The 13,828-nt window shown below is 39.7% G+C and overlaps 1 protein-coding gene across 1 annotated transcript in view; it reads right to left on the reverse strand.

Annotated features, from left to right (window-relative positions):
• Window positions 1–1,119: 1,119 nt before the first annotated feature.
• STMN2 (stathmin 2) overlaps window positions 1,120–13,828 on the reverse strand; it is a 39,591-nt gene continuing 26,882 nt past the window's right edge. Inside the window, exons 4-5 of the mRNA XM_061448244.1 lie at window positions 5,823–6,014; window positions 1,120–2,467 (exon numbers count right to left, since the gene is read on the reverse strand). Of these exons, the coding sequence (XP_061304228.1) occupies window positions 2,408–2,467; window positions 5,823–6,014 (252 nt within the window). The 3' untranslated portion in view covers window positions 1,120–2,407. The remainder of the gene's footprint in view (window positions 2,468–5,822; window positions 6,015–13,828) is intronic.

Consider the following 13,828-nt stretch of genomic DNA (forward strand, 5'->3'; position numbering starts at 1 on the left):
TCTCCAAGCAAGCACAGCCAGCAGGACAAACAGGAAAAGGGCTTGAAGCACGACTAGAGCTTGTTAAATCAATGCACAGGGAAAACTGTAAGTGACTTGCCATTGGGAAATGAAATGGAAATCCAGGAGCCCTCAAACCAAGATCCTGGACCTTAAATGGAAATATAAACATGACTGAGTGACCTTTTATACTGGGGCTTAAAGCAATATACAAACTTTGAAGGCTTGGCAACATTGAAGCTCATGACATACAGATTCAAAGTTTGCTATTTGGCTTCTCTGCCAAGTTTACTTCTGGTAGTTTTGCCAGACAAGGAATTTAGGCAAGGAAAACCAGCTGCCATAACGAGCTGGAGTACTCCTGTCATTCTGTGGTACAGAGCTCACTGCACACAGAGCTCTGCTTGCAGCCTTGCACATGGATCAGCTTCTGCTGCTTTTTGACTGAGTGCCAAGTTTTCCAGGGCAGTAATTTGGCTCTGAAATAAAACAGGCTTTATGGGTCAGAAACTGGCTGTTACAGATCTGTAGCTTTTGGACCATCTCTCCAAAAAAGCAAGTAGATGCATGACCTTAGGTCGAAAAGCTAATCCTAGAGGTAATACTTGATCACTAGTCCAGTTCTAAGTGGGGCCTGATCCAATTTTATATCTCAGCTCTGCAGCTCAGAAGCTTTCCTAATTATTTTGTGTTTTTCAAAAAATCATGTAAATAAATCCCTTTTACCTTGAAAATCAGCGTGTTAACAGCTAAAATCTTGCTGCAGCTGCTGACGTATGTACCCAGAGCTACATTATTCACTTTTATTTCTCCCAATTCCTTTTTTTCTCAATATTGAGTCTGGACTGAGGGGTGCATGTGCGTAACTAGCTCTCTTTTTTAATAAATTCAGTGCTAGAGATCACATTCATAGGCTCAGTTTATATGGTAATATTTATAAAAAAACAGCCTAAACTCTAGAAAACACGTAGCAGGAGTTAGTCCTGTATTAGAAGGGGGATAGGCTTGATTTATTAGTAAGTCTTATTTAAGTCTCATTTCTATGCTTGTACGATTACATTAGGTTTCCACATGGGCACATGGCAAGAGAAGTAATGGAGCAAGAGAAGAGACAAGCCCTTTTTCAGTTCACAGAACCCCAATTCTTTATTAATCACAGCTTGCTCACAATGACATACAGGAAAATAGCACTAATGAAGAGTAGAATATGCAGTCAGCAACCTCCAGGGGGGTAGGGACAACTTCAAAACTGCAGCTATTTTGGGAGTGGTGTTAGGTTTGGTGATACTGTACTTGGCACAAGCACCCTGTCTAGTCATTCCTCCTGCTTCAGCCCTCTTAGTCCTAGATGTCTGTCACTAGGTAGGGTTGGCTAACACTGAAGAGTTAAGGTCATGATGAATGGAAGTCAGCAGTGTCAAAAATAAAAGGTAACAACTGGCTCATGGTTTCCAGATGAAATATTCTTTAGCCTCTTGTACTATTTATTACAGATGTAATGTGGTAGCATCAGATAAGTATCATAGATCATGGCACCTATAGATAAAGCCACTTGATGCTGTTTATTAGTTGCTCCATCAATAAATTTTCAAGTGGTGAGTTAAGCTCACTTTACAATTAGCATTTGTATGGCTGTTTGGCATCATCCAGAATTTGTCATAGCTTGATGGTTACAATGTGCCTCTTAAATTTGCCTCAAACTGATCCCACTTTGCACAGCTGTGTTTGTTGCCTCTTACCCCAAGAAGCAGAAACAACAAGTACTGCATGTGGCTATTTAACCTCAATTATTTAGTACACTACAGAGTCCTGTAGTGCAAGTTGCATTTGAAGAAACTACATTTTAAGAGCCTTTTGTCTTGGACAGCTGAATATGAAGTCACAATACCTGTGATCTAGTCACTGTTTCAACATAGCTTATTGATGGCAAAGCAGTCTAGGTTATTAGGCAATGACTGGTCTCTAGCACCATAGAACTACTACTGACCTCGTGGTGGATTGGAATGAAAGTCGCAGGGGATGGAATTAGACATGAGGTGCTTCAGATGAACAGACCCAGCAAATTCAACCGAGTGGAAGTAGACAACATCAGAAGCCTGTTACAGGACATGTAAGATTATGAAATAACTTGCATAATGCAATACTTGTATTTTTTAACAAAAATGTAAGTATTTACAAAATAAGATCCAAGTTTTTTAAACATCAAGCAAATCATTCTGCAAAGAGACCACATTGGTTTTGTTTTCATTTTTGTTTCTTTTTTAAAGTTTTTTATTGAGTTCTTGATTTTTATTTTTTTTTTAAACCATGTCATACATTTCCCATACTGATATCGCATGATCCATAATAATATAGGCAGGGGGAGTTTACTAATGGTGGGGATGGGTCACATCCACCATTGCTGTTTTCAGCCAGACAGTTCCACCTGGAGCTCCTTGTTTCTACGGACCTCTGCAGCATGCCTCTCCTGAAAAACATCAAGAAGGGAAAAATCAAACCTTTTCTCATTCTGCCTGCCCAGGGAAGCTCCTGACAACAACCCGTTTAGACTGTGCGTTTAATGCTTGTGCAAAACTTGTTTTGCAGCACAGCCATCTTTAGAGGTTGCAACTCAGGAAAGGTGCCATCCAGTAGACCAGCCTGAGGCCTACATTCTACTTATTCTCTGGAGCTCAGTCTTATATCTGATATGGCCTTATACTCCTCAGTACCTCACAGATTTTCATTTTTAAGGCCCACACAGAGAGGTGGTGCTTGCAGCATAAAATGTGCCTCATGCTCACATTTGCCCTTTGAATTCCTAGATGTTAAACTTAATCTAGGGAAGGATGAGTGGGCTTGAATTAATTTTGTGCACATTGTATGATGAAATAGTGTTTAGTTACTGTGTTATCTATCTGTAGCATTTAGGAACCATATATAACAGCCCAAGAATTCAGTTCTATCAAGATGGGTCAATCTGAACATCTCAAACATCCTCTTACACTGAACGTTGAAGCTGTCTGTCCTCTCTGTTGTTTATCTGGCTGTGATGGAGAAGGGACATGGTAACCAAAAGTCAATATTGGCCTTTCAGTCCACTTTCAGCCATGTTGTCTTCCCTTTTACAAAAGCAGTCATTATTAATTTAGACTTATTTGGGCCACTGTATGTTCATATACTTCTGTGGAAATGGGCCTGTGGTCACGAATAACAGATGTCAAACTAATTTAATCATGATCTACCTGGGGTGTTTATAAAAACCATCATTTTTGCAGCTTCTGGGTTTTAGGGGATTTGGTTTATGCCTCTCTCCTTTCAACTCTCAAACTATCAGACTTTTACCTCTTGTGTCTGATCACTAAACCCCCACCCCAGACAATGAAATGACAAGCAGAAATTGACTTCAGAAGAAAACATCCATCCCTAGCTGCTTTGTTTAAGGCACCCCCTAGGTAGTTCCATGCATTAGTGGGTCTTTTTATGATAAACATTTTTCAGAAGGCAATGGTTACCTTTTTATTGTCTGAGTTGGACTATGGATCAAAGGCCAGCTTATTGCATCAAGTGAAACTGTAAATCACAGTTCTTTAAAGATCCGTAACTCTGAAGGCTAGATTTTATAAGGGACTTTTTCCTCAGAACTCTTATTAACTGCAGTACACAGAAGTTACTTTGATTGCAGGTACTTCTAGACACCAATACCTTTGGGCATCCACAGTTCTGTGTAACTTTTGAAGACTTGGATCCAGATGCCTCACTTTTTCTTTTCCTGCATATTCAGGGTTCACTTTTGTGTTAGCAAAACTGTATAGTCATGCGATTCTTAATTACTGGTCTGTACAAATGTTCCCAAATTAGTTACTGTCATCTTTTTTTCAGAAGTTTTTTTTGGATTTCATGCACATGCTGTAGAAATAGGGTTTAACAGCCTGTTAACATTAACCTGAGACAGAGAGATGCTTCAGCTGTCCTCATTTCCTTCTGGACCTCAAAGAAGGCTAATTGGCTTTTTCCCTTGTTTTCATAAGCTCTGGGATATGTGCCTGCAAACTAATCTAATAATGCAAAAATGTCAAGTAATCTGGGTACAGCTCTTAAGTTCAAGAATTATCCCATTTGTGTAGTTACTTGTAGCATCATCCTTTGGTTTCTGTTGTTTCTTTCCTACTTTCTGGGATTTTTGACTCCATCACAGAAGTAGAGGTGCTTATGGAGAAGATCTCATCGAAAACCACAGAGCTATTTCTTTGTTAGTCAAGTCACTAACATACTAGAAAGTTCATCACTGAAAGACACAAGTGATCACTCACACAGAGCTAATTATTTTTTTCTTAACAATTCTAAATCTTTATAGACATATTTCCCTCTGTCCTGGGTTCAGCAGTAGCAGTCATTTTTCTCCTTCTTGGTAGCTGGTGCAGTGCAGTGTTTTGACTTTCGGCCTGGGAACAGAACTGATAGCGATGTTTTGGTTTGGCCAAGGACTTTGTGAGCCTCATGCTCTGCCAGGGAGGAAGGGAAGCCAGGAGGAAGCAGAGACAGGACACCTGACCCAAACTGACCAAAGAGGTATTCCATACCACAGCACGTCATGTCCAGGATGTAACTGGGAGTTAGCCGGAAGGGCTGGTAGATGGCAGGGTTGGAGGAGGTATCGGTCAGAGCTTGGTCGGGCTGAGGGGGGTGAGTTATCGGTTGGCTGGTGGTGAGATGTTGTATTCTCTTCCCTTGTTATTTCCTTTATCATTGTTATTATTGGTAGTAGCAGTAGTGATTTGTGTTATACCTTAGTTACTAAACTGTTCTTATCTCAACCCGTGGGAGTTGCATTCTTTTCGATTCTCCTCTCCATCCCTCCGGGAGTAGGGGGAGGGAAAGAAGGGGGGGGGGTGTGAGTTAACGAGTTACCTGACTGGGTTTAAACCACGACACCCTCTCTTGTATGGAAGGGTTGTTTTGAGACTGACACGCTTGGTCCTGAATGATGGGGTTTGTGGTTTACCTGTTTCCTTTGGTTGTACCAAAGATCTCCAAGAGAAAATTTACTGTTTTTTAGTCTTATGGAAGAACAGACCCCTTTGGTATAGGGATGTATAGGAAAGAATTTTTCCCCATATTTTTTCATCTTTCTTCTCTGAGAAACTAACAGCTACAGATGGACAACAGTTTGATTTGATCAATGACTGACTTAAAACCTGAAATCTAAACAGAAGTGACCTTTCATTTGTTCACAGGAGTTCTTAAAAGCTAGAAAATCAACCTTTCTCTGGAGAGAGTCCAATAGAGAGCCATTGAGATGAAGGAACTGAAGGAAAGGCTAAGAGAGCTGAGACTGTTCCTCCTGGAGAAGAGAAAGCTCAGGAGGATCTCTTCATTGTGTATAAATACCTTAATGGAGGATACACAGAGCCAGGCTCTTCTCAGTGGTGCCCAGTGACATGACCAGTGGCAATGGATACACACTGAAACACAGGAGGTTCCCTCTGAACATCAGGAAACATTTTTTTTCACTGTTAGGATGATTGAGCACTGGCACAGATTGTCCAGAGAGGTTTTAGAGTCTCCTTCCTTGGAGATATTCAAAAGCCATCTGGACATGCTCCTGGGCAAGTGGGTCTTGGTGTCCCTGCTTGAGCAGGGGGGTTGGACCAGATGACCCCCAGAAGTCCCTTCTCACCTCAAAAGTGAGCGCTGGTTTAGACAGACATAAGGGGCTCTGACTTAAAAATTGCTCAAGTCTAGCATGTAGCAACTGAGATAAGATCTACCCACAACATCTCTTCAAAATGTTGATTAGATTTTCCTCTCTAGTCTAAGGTGAAGAGTGATGGTGTGGTTACCTTCTCTTGGAGACGTTCAATAAGAGCAGCTAAGTTAGCTTCACGGTTTTCTTTGATCTGTTCCATTTTCAGTATCAGCTTTTCCTCTGCCATTTTGCTGAAGTTATTGTTCTCCTCCAAAGCTTTTTGAAGCACTTCTCGCTCATGTTCTCTCTTCTCTGCCAGATGTTTCAGCACCTGGGCCTCCTGGGACTGGAAACAGAGAGACACACAGCTGAAATTAAATACTGGCATGGAGCAAAGTAACCACCATGGGCAACAGTTTACTGGGTTTGGAAACTGCATAAATTTTGTTGCTTTGTTGTTACATGCACTGTTTGGAATGATCACTTCTGTGTATAAAGCAGATTATCTCCATTAATAGGGTATATGCCTGAGACAGCAGCAGAGAGGTGTCTGAAGCACTTCTGTTAACAAGAAATGCAGCCATGTGTTACTGCCCTGGGTTGTATGGATTACTGCTGTGGTTGCCCAGTCTCTGAGAGCTGCATTGTATTTGTAGAGAGAGGGAATGGAGGGCTAAAGGTATGTCTAGTGTTAAAAGGAGACACGGGAAAGGTGCATTTTTCACCTAAGGTGGACTTCCCTTTAACGTGCTTAAATAGTTAAAAATGGGCTTCTAAGTTTATTGTGAAAGACAGACAGAACCAATTAAGATAATAGTTTTTCCCCCACGATATTTATGTTTGGCTTCACCTCACTGATTAGGACGGAAAAAAAGGGGTTTATTCTATAGAAAATAAGAAAAAGAGCACTATTTTTAGTTGAGAGTTCAATTTTGCAAGGAAGATGAAAACTGCAGGTAGGATGCAGCCTATGTGTAATACTGTGTTATTTTTCTTTGTAAATTCATTGCTCAGAAGCATAAGCTTTATTATTTATTTTAAATCAAACTGCTAACATGAAACCATTAATCCTAGGAGAGAAGCCAAAGAACTTACAGGGTTGGGCCCATCCTCCAAGCAAGTCTAGTTGAAAAGACATGCTTGAGAGGGGTTATTTGGAAATGATAAACAACATTGTATGCTTTTGGATAAGATAAATTAGCAGAAGCATGAGAAGCAAACAGAAAACAGGGAATGAAATATGGCTCTGGGAAGCTAAGTGAGTATTTCAGTGCAGATTACAATATGCTGTTGCTATTGTTATCTGTAAAAATGAATTAATTTAAGGCCTAAACTAAGGGCTTTAACCAATAATTACAATTAGTGGTAATGAATCCTATTAAATTCTGTCATATGGCTTGAAACAGAGTGAAAAAGGCTGCAGTTCTTTTACATGATTAAGATCCAGTTAAGAGGAGAAAACAAATAGTTTAACAAAGGTAAGATACGCATCAAGCCAAATGCATTGATAAGGCAAATTAAATAGTGTCTAGGAAAGGCTGCAAAAGCCAGGCAGAACATCTTGCAGCAAGACACTGGAGTAAAACATTTATAGCTTTGAAAGGCTGTAATGACTTACTTGAGATCAGAAGAAAGAGCTACTTTCATCCACCTTGGCCACTTAAGGTATTTGCTTTCACCTCTGGCCTGGTCACAGTTATGTTCTTATTTCTCAAACTGATTCTGGGAGCACTTGCTGATGGGAATGATCTACTGAAATGGCTGGTACCTCACAAAGGCTCTTTCTGGCTCTTACCTTCATTATAGCATATGCTGAACAGAGAGTAACTGAGAGAGCATTTTTCAGATCTTTGAATCAGAGAAAATAACTGTTGTGCAGGCCAAAAGATGTTGCCAATGGGAACAAAATGTCCCCAGAGAGCTGCAGCCAAAAGTAGAGGGAGTTTCACTGGTAGAGAATGGAAGGCACATGAGCCAAAGGGAAAAACTGTTGGGCCATGAAGCAATTTTGTAGACTAACTAAAAACCATAAAAGCCCCATAAGTTTAAGAAAAACATCAATAATTTTAAAAATAGGTGATTTTGAAGTAAAATATTTTATTTCAGATACTTAGCACTTAACATTTCTTGAACTGCAGGCTTGTTCAAAATGTAAGAAAGTTATTTTGAAAGATTTGGTACAATGTTAAAATGGAAATATTTGAACATCTGCATCTTGACATGGACTAACTTGAGTGGCTCAGTTTGACCAGTGCTTGTGAAGTTATTCTGCATTTTCTGTTTAATTTACTATTCAATCACAACCTTTCATCTACTTTTGGAAAAGTTATTGTCATTAAATTTTGGTTGCCAATATGAATTTTGTGAACCTTTTGCTTAAGTGATCTAAAAGTGATTTTGATAACCTAAGAATCTATTTCACTTTCTATTGGCCCTTTACTAGGAAAGGTACTATGATATTAATTGTAATGTTCTTTTCTATGAAATGTTTATGAAGTGACTTGTTAATTTGAAAAGCAAACATTTCATACTGTTTCAGTATGTATATATAACATATTATAAAACCAAACCTTTTCAGATTTGGAAAACAAACATTTTAGAGGATATATACTGGGCCTATGAAGATGCTATAATATCAGTAAGATTTGGGCTGTGTTTGTAAGCAGCATTTTTGAAAAGAGCATTGGCTTTTAAAGGGAGGTAGCAAAATGCCTTTTAGACCTTGCGGCATTTGTCTCTTTTTCAGGATTTGTTTTCTTCCATTCAAACCCTTCGCCTTCTGAAACTACTTCTTATAATCATAAATCCAGGAGAACTGTGAAAAGTTAGAGTTGCATATCAAAGAACATACAGTTCTGGAGGCTACGCTGGCAGACAACACATTCAAAAGTACTCTGTCCACTAATCCACGATAATGAAGAAAATCCTTATTCTCTAGTTTGGTATTTACTGGATGCACATTACATTGGCAGCAGTAAAAGTCAGAATGAAAGCTAAACCAGGCCTCAAGAACTGACTGTACACCCTTAATGCAATTTTCCTTTAAGATATGCCTTAAACAGCATTCTTTTTCCTCGCTCAGAATGTTCAAGGTAATCCGGACTCGTTCAAAATAAAGGAAGAGCCCTCCCCACCAGAAAACATCCACAGGGTAGAGCATTTTGACTGACATCCCTCTTCTAGTGTTGTTGTACAACAGCTGTGAGCCTGCTTGTTTCCCTGATGTTCAGACCATTTTTGAAATCCCCTTATGACACTTTTGGAAAGTGATTGATATTTTTTTTGTATTGGATTGTCACACAATTTTCTGCTTCCAACACATTTGGCAAAAGAACTTGGCCACGTTGTCTGCTCAAAGTCTACTGTACGTCCAGAAATGGGTAAATGAATGACCCAGATACCTAGTGGGGCTGGGATTAATAGACTCCCTTTGTTGTTTGTGCTGGCTTTTAACTGCTGTGTTTGGATTCCCACAGTGTTGATGCAGGATTCCAACATACATAGGAAGTTTATTTTCAACAGTGTATTGTCTGAAGTGCTGGAAAGGATATTTTCAAATCCTTGATAGTCCGTGTTCTAACACAGCTGTAAATGGCTTATGGTAATTGCTTCTAGTACAGTTATTGTGAGAAAATGAGTAAAAAAGGCTGGAAATGGGATGAAAATAAAGAAGATTAATTAGGAAAGAAAAGTATGAAATTGCAGAGAAAGAAAAAAAAAATAAAACAATACTCAAGGGGGAATACCCAGAAGAATTCTTAAATATAACAAGGCATAATCAATGCAGCTACAGCTGCAGCATCTAATGGTAGATGTGGAGGACTGTAAGTGTTGCAAAGCATTCCTGGTAAAGAAACCTTTGCTCGTTGAAAAGTACTGCTGTGCTAAAAACGTGGTTAATGCAGGCCAACTCCTATGATATTCATACCATATTTCTAAAGGATCCTGTGCATACCCACCTTTCAGAGATGAGCGCTTCAAAAGGAAATCTGCATCTCATGCGTATCTGGCCAGAGATAGGCTAAGGCAACTGAACACTTACAACATTTATGGAAACTGTCTTTGGAGATACACGTATTTTTAAATTACTACTCACAGGAAGAAAATTCTACTAATCTGAGTAGCACGTGCTTTATTTTCTCACATTTATCTATTTTTATTTGACATGTACATCAAAACATTGAAGTAATTTATGCAGAGAGAAAATGAAAGGATTACTTTTAAGCAATAAAGAGGCTCAGACAACTGCTTTTAAGCTGGGAATTTAGTCTTGAATGCATTCACCTTAGTTACCAGCACCCTTATCCATGAGGTACCCTATCAGTCACGAGAGCTCCACTTTCACTACTCATTCATTCACTGGCTTGATTTTCAAAAATTCATTTGTTCAGCAGAACAGTGTATTGTGTATTTGAGAGATACTGCTGATGGAGCTGAACTCAAAGACAAGATTAAAGGCTCCTACTGCAACGTAAATGCCAAGGTAAACCCTAGGTATTAATCAGAAAGAAATGGTAACTTGAAGAAGTGATGTTTGCAGGGGAAGGAATTGAGGTTGAGATTTATTCCTTTTAGAAAAAAGGGAATGTACTTAAGTGAGACCTCGCTCATGGTATTGGCTTCTTCAAATCTCTCCATGGTTGCATCCAGTTTCTCACTGGGAATAGTATTCTATTTGCAATACATTAGCACCTGTTCTGGTTGTCATGAGGACTCACTGTCCCAGGCAGTGTGCAAATACATACAGAAAGGCAATTCTTCTCCCAAAGCAATGGCATTCTGAAAAGACACGAAGAAGAGGGGGATGCTCCTGCTCCATGGGATCAGAGCAGAGAAGTGAAATGGCCATATGGCAGGAGAGTCAGAAATATCTGAAGCTGTAGCTATAGGGTGAAGTCCTACTTCTACCAGGCTAGATGGTGCTTGAATTTAAGTGAGGGTCTTTGGTTGGTTGTTTTTTTTTAATCATCCAGTCTGCCAAGGGACCTTTGGGTCAGGGCTGCAGAGAATGTGAAGTAGAGTAAAAAAACATTAAAAGCCCATCCACAGAGAACTCTCTTTCTCTTCATCAGCTGGCACAGAATTGCTGCTCTCAGGCTTGTGACCCACGGGGTGAACAAGGCGTGTCGGAGGGATGCAAGAGGTATCACCTGAGCCCTCTGTCTGATGATCTTAGCTGCTCAAAGCATTTCATGATCTGCTGCAGCTTGAGGCCTAGCATTTTAAAGTTAATGAAGATCAATCTCCTGATCTTGTCTTTGTCTTATGACAGTTCATTAGCAGCAAAGCCAATGGCAGATTGTGGGGAGCAGTTTTGTCAGCACTGGGATGTATGCTGTGTCTTCTCATGACTCTGTGTGCTCTGAGGCACACCCTGGTGCCTAACACCAAATCCTCTCCTAGCTGGTAGCAAATATCTTCCTGAGGGCACATATTCCATAGGCTTATGCTGTTTGGATGAGGAACTGCAAGGTGGCCTGCCAGGTTTGGCTATCGTTTATAAACGTTAGGGGTGAAGCACAGTGTATGGAAATGCTACAGTGTAAACCAAAATGTGTCCAAACCACCCATTTCCAGGGCTGATTCCACATGTTACTGGGACTTTACATGGAAAAGTACTTCATGCTGCATTCCCTCTCCTCACAAGCACAGCAAAGGGACATCATTAACAGAAAGGGAGACCAATAGATGGGCAATATGGGAGGCGAATGTCTCAGGCAGTGCCTGTTCTCCCTCCCAGCCTGCTTGCTTACAAACTTGGTGGCAAACCCAGGAGGGGAGCAAGAATGAGTTGGAAGAAAGAAAGTTCCACTTTTGCCAGGGGAGGTGCTGGTCCCTTTTCCGCCTAAATCTCACCTACAGAAGTAGTTTTATAGGTCCCATGCAATGTCTAGGAGTGCAGATTTGCCACCCAGCTCCACCATGCTCCCGGCTTGGGCAAAGCCTTTCCCCCCGCAAAAGCCTGTTGTATGGTTAAGCATGGGTGTTTTTTTTCAGTGTCAAAGGAAGGATGGATCAAGAGTACTATGAAGTGCCTCTGGGCAGGTTTTGGTGCTGGCTTAAAGGGGCAGCGAGTTGAGTGCTGGAGCCTGATGCAGAGTGAAGCCATGATGCTGGTATAGATGGCCGGGCTGACAGCCTGCTGCAGGGGACTCAGCCAGCTGGGCTGCATGAGGGCTTATCATGCAGCTTTCATGGTAATGGTATTAAAAACTCATGTAGTTCTAAGTCTGTGTTCAACAGCATGGAAGTTAAAAAATACGACTGTTCTCCTGCTTTCTTTGTAGTGCTAAGTACTAGGGATGAGCCTGATTCAATTTTATCCCAATATAAAGCCATTAAAAGGATTTAATTACATACCATTTTGCTCCCATAATCCAAAGTCTAGTACAAATGCATGTCCCATTAGTGTTTAATTTTTCTACTAGTAAGTTGAACACGGGCAATAAAGACATATGATTTGACAGATGCTCTTGAAGTCTGTACATCAAGGGTAATAAGGCCAACAACATTCAAGGCCAATGGGTTAAAATCAATGACTGGTAAAGACTCTGTAAGAAATAAACTTCTGCTGCATACAATGTCACTGTGCTCTAATTTGTTAAGTGGGAAGGATGAAAAGATCTTTCTGATTGTCTGCCAAGGTGGGAAAATATAGCACACATAAGCCAAAAAAAAAAAAAAAAAGGGATAATAATGACATGCTGTAAAGAGGATTCTATAAATGGAAAGGACAAATCTGTAATGAGCCCAAATGGGTCTCACTGTATGGTGCAAAGGAAAAAAATGCCTCAGGTGAAACTCTCAGTTTGGTCTGAGAGTATGAGGTCATGACTGTCAAGTGAGGTAGAAAAAAAGGGGCAGAAAGTGAAAGAGCCTTGTAATAGCTTGTGGGGAATAAACAAGATAATAAACAGGACACTGCATAAGCAGAAAACTGCTGAAGTGCATGCCTTGCAGTAGATGTTCTCATGACTCTGAAAATTTATTAATGAACACTGTCTAACAGAGCAGGACCTAAATCCTAAACTGTGTGAAATCAATTAGTATTTTTTCCAAAAAGGCAATTCTCAATTAGTTATACTTGATTTTAATTAGGACTATGCTGGAAGGACATGCTCTAGAATGGTCATGCCTGACAGCTGTTGTACATAGATTGAAAAGTATAATAACAACTGCCATGCTGGATGTCAGAAAAAGTCTGCCTGCTTTGTCTAGCAGCAGAAAGTGGAAGATGCTCAGGGAAACTGCAAATGAATTTGGGCAAATCTTCCTGGTCCTTTCCTGCAGATACACAGAGATAGATAGACAAACAGATACATAGACAGAGAGACAGATAGATAGATGGATAGATGATAGATAGATAGATAGATAGATAGATAGATAGACAGACAGCTTTCACCAGTCACGAATTTACATATTTTCTGAGCCAGGGATTGCATTCACAAAATCAGTTCCTGAAAGGTGGTTCTCTATCAATTTTGCTATTATCTTTTTGAAATAAATAGTACTTTAATAATCTCTCAATAATCTGTGATAACAGATTTAGCTTTATTAACAATGCATGAAAAGGTGATTCGCTCTCTTTGTTCTGAAATTGCTGTCTGATGATTTAATTGAGTGTTTCTTCCCCTTTGGATTGTGTAAACTAGAATATAATTGTTCCTATTAATCTTCTCATTACCATTCATGACTTTGCAGACTTCTTTCTTATCTTTCATCTGTTATCTCTTTCTGAGCTGAGAAGTGGACTATTTAATTTATCTTCTTATGGAAGATTTTCTATTCCTCTGATTGTTTTTTAATCCTTCTATGCTCTATACTCTTTTTCAGGCCAAAAATGAAGTCAGTAGTTGAGGTGTGAGAGCACCAGGGATTTTAACAGTGATGTCATGAAGTTTCTTGCTCTGTTCTTTGTTCTTTTCCTAGCAATATCTGCTGCAATGCTGATGTGGAAGATCTTGTCTATTAAAATAACTCAGTTATGTGTTAATTCAAAATGAATATAGTAGCAAGGGAAAAAAATGGCAGGTGTCTGTATTGGTATCACTGATTATTGCATAATGAGTTTTTCTTTAGGAAGAAATGAACAGTAATGAAATCAATAAATGAAATCTCAGGGACATTAAATTTATATTTCCCACTAAGTATATGCATAAT

This window comes from Pezoporus flaviventris, unplaced genomic scaffold (assembly GCF_033815535.1).
Source record: "Pezoporus flaviventris isolate CSIRO_AGI_PZ_B2104156 unplaced genomic scaffold, CSIRO_AGI_Pfla_v1 ptg000007l, whole genome shotgun sequence".
Taxonomy (NCBI): domain Eukaryota; kingdom Metazoa; phylum Chordata; class Aves; order Psittaciformes; family Psittacidae; genus Pezoporus; species Pezoporus flaviventris.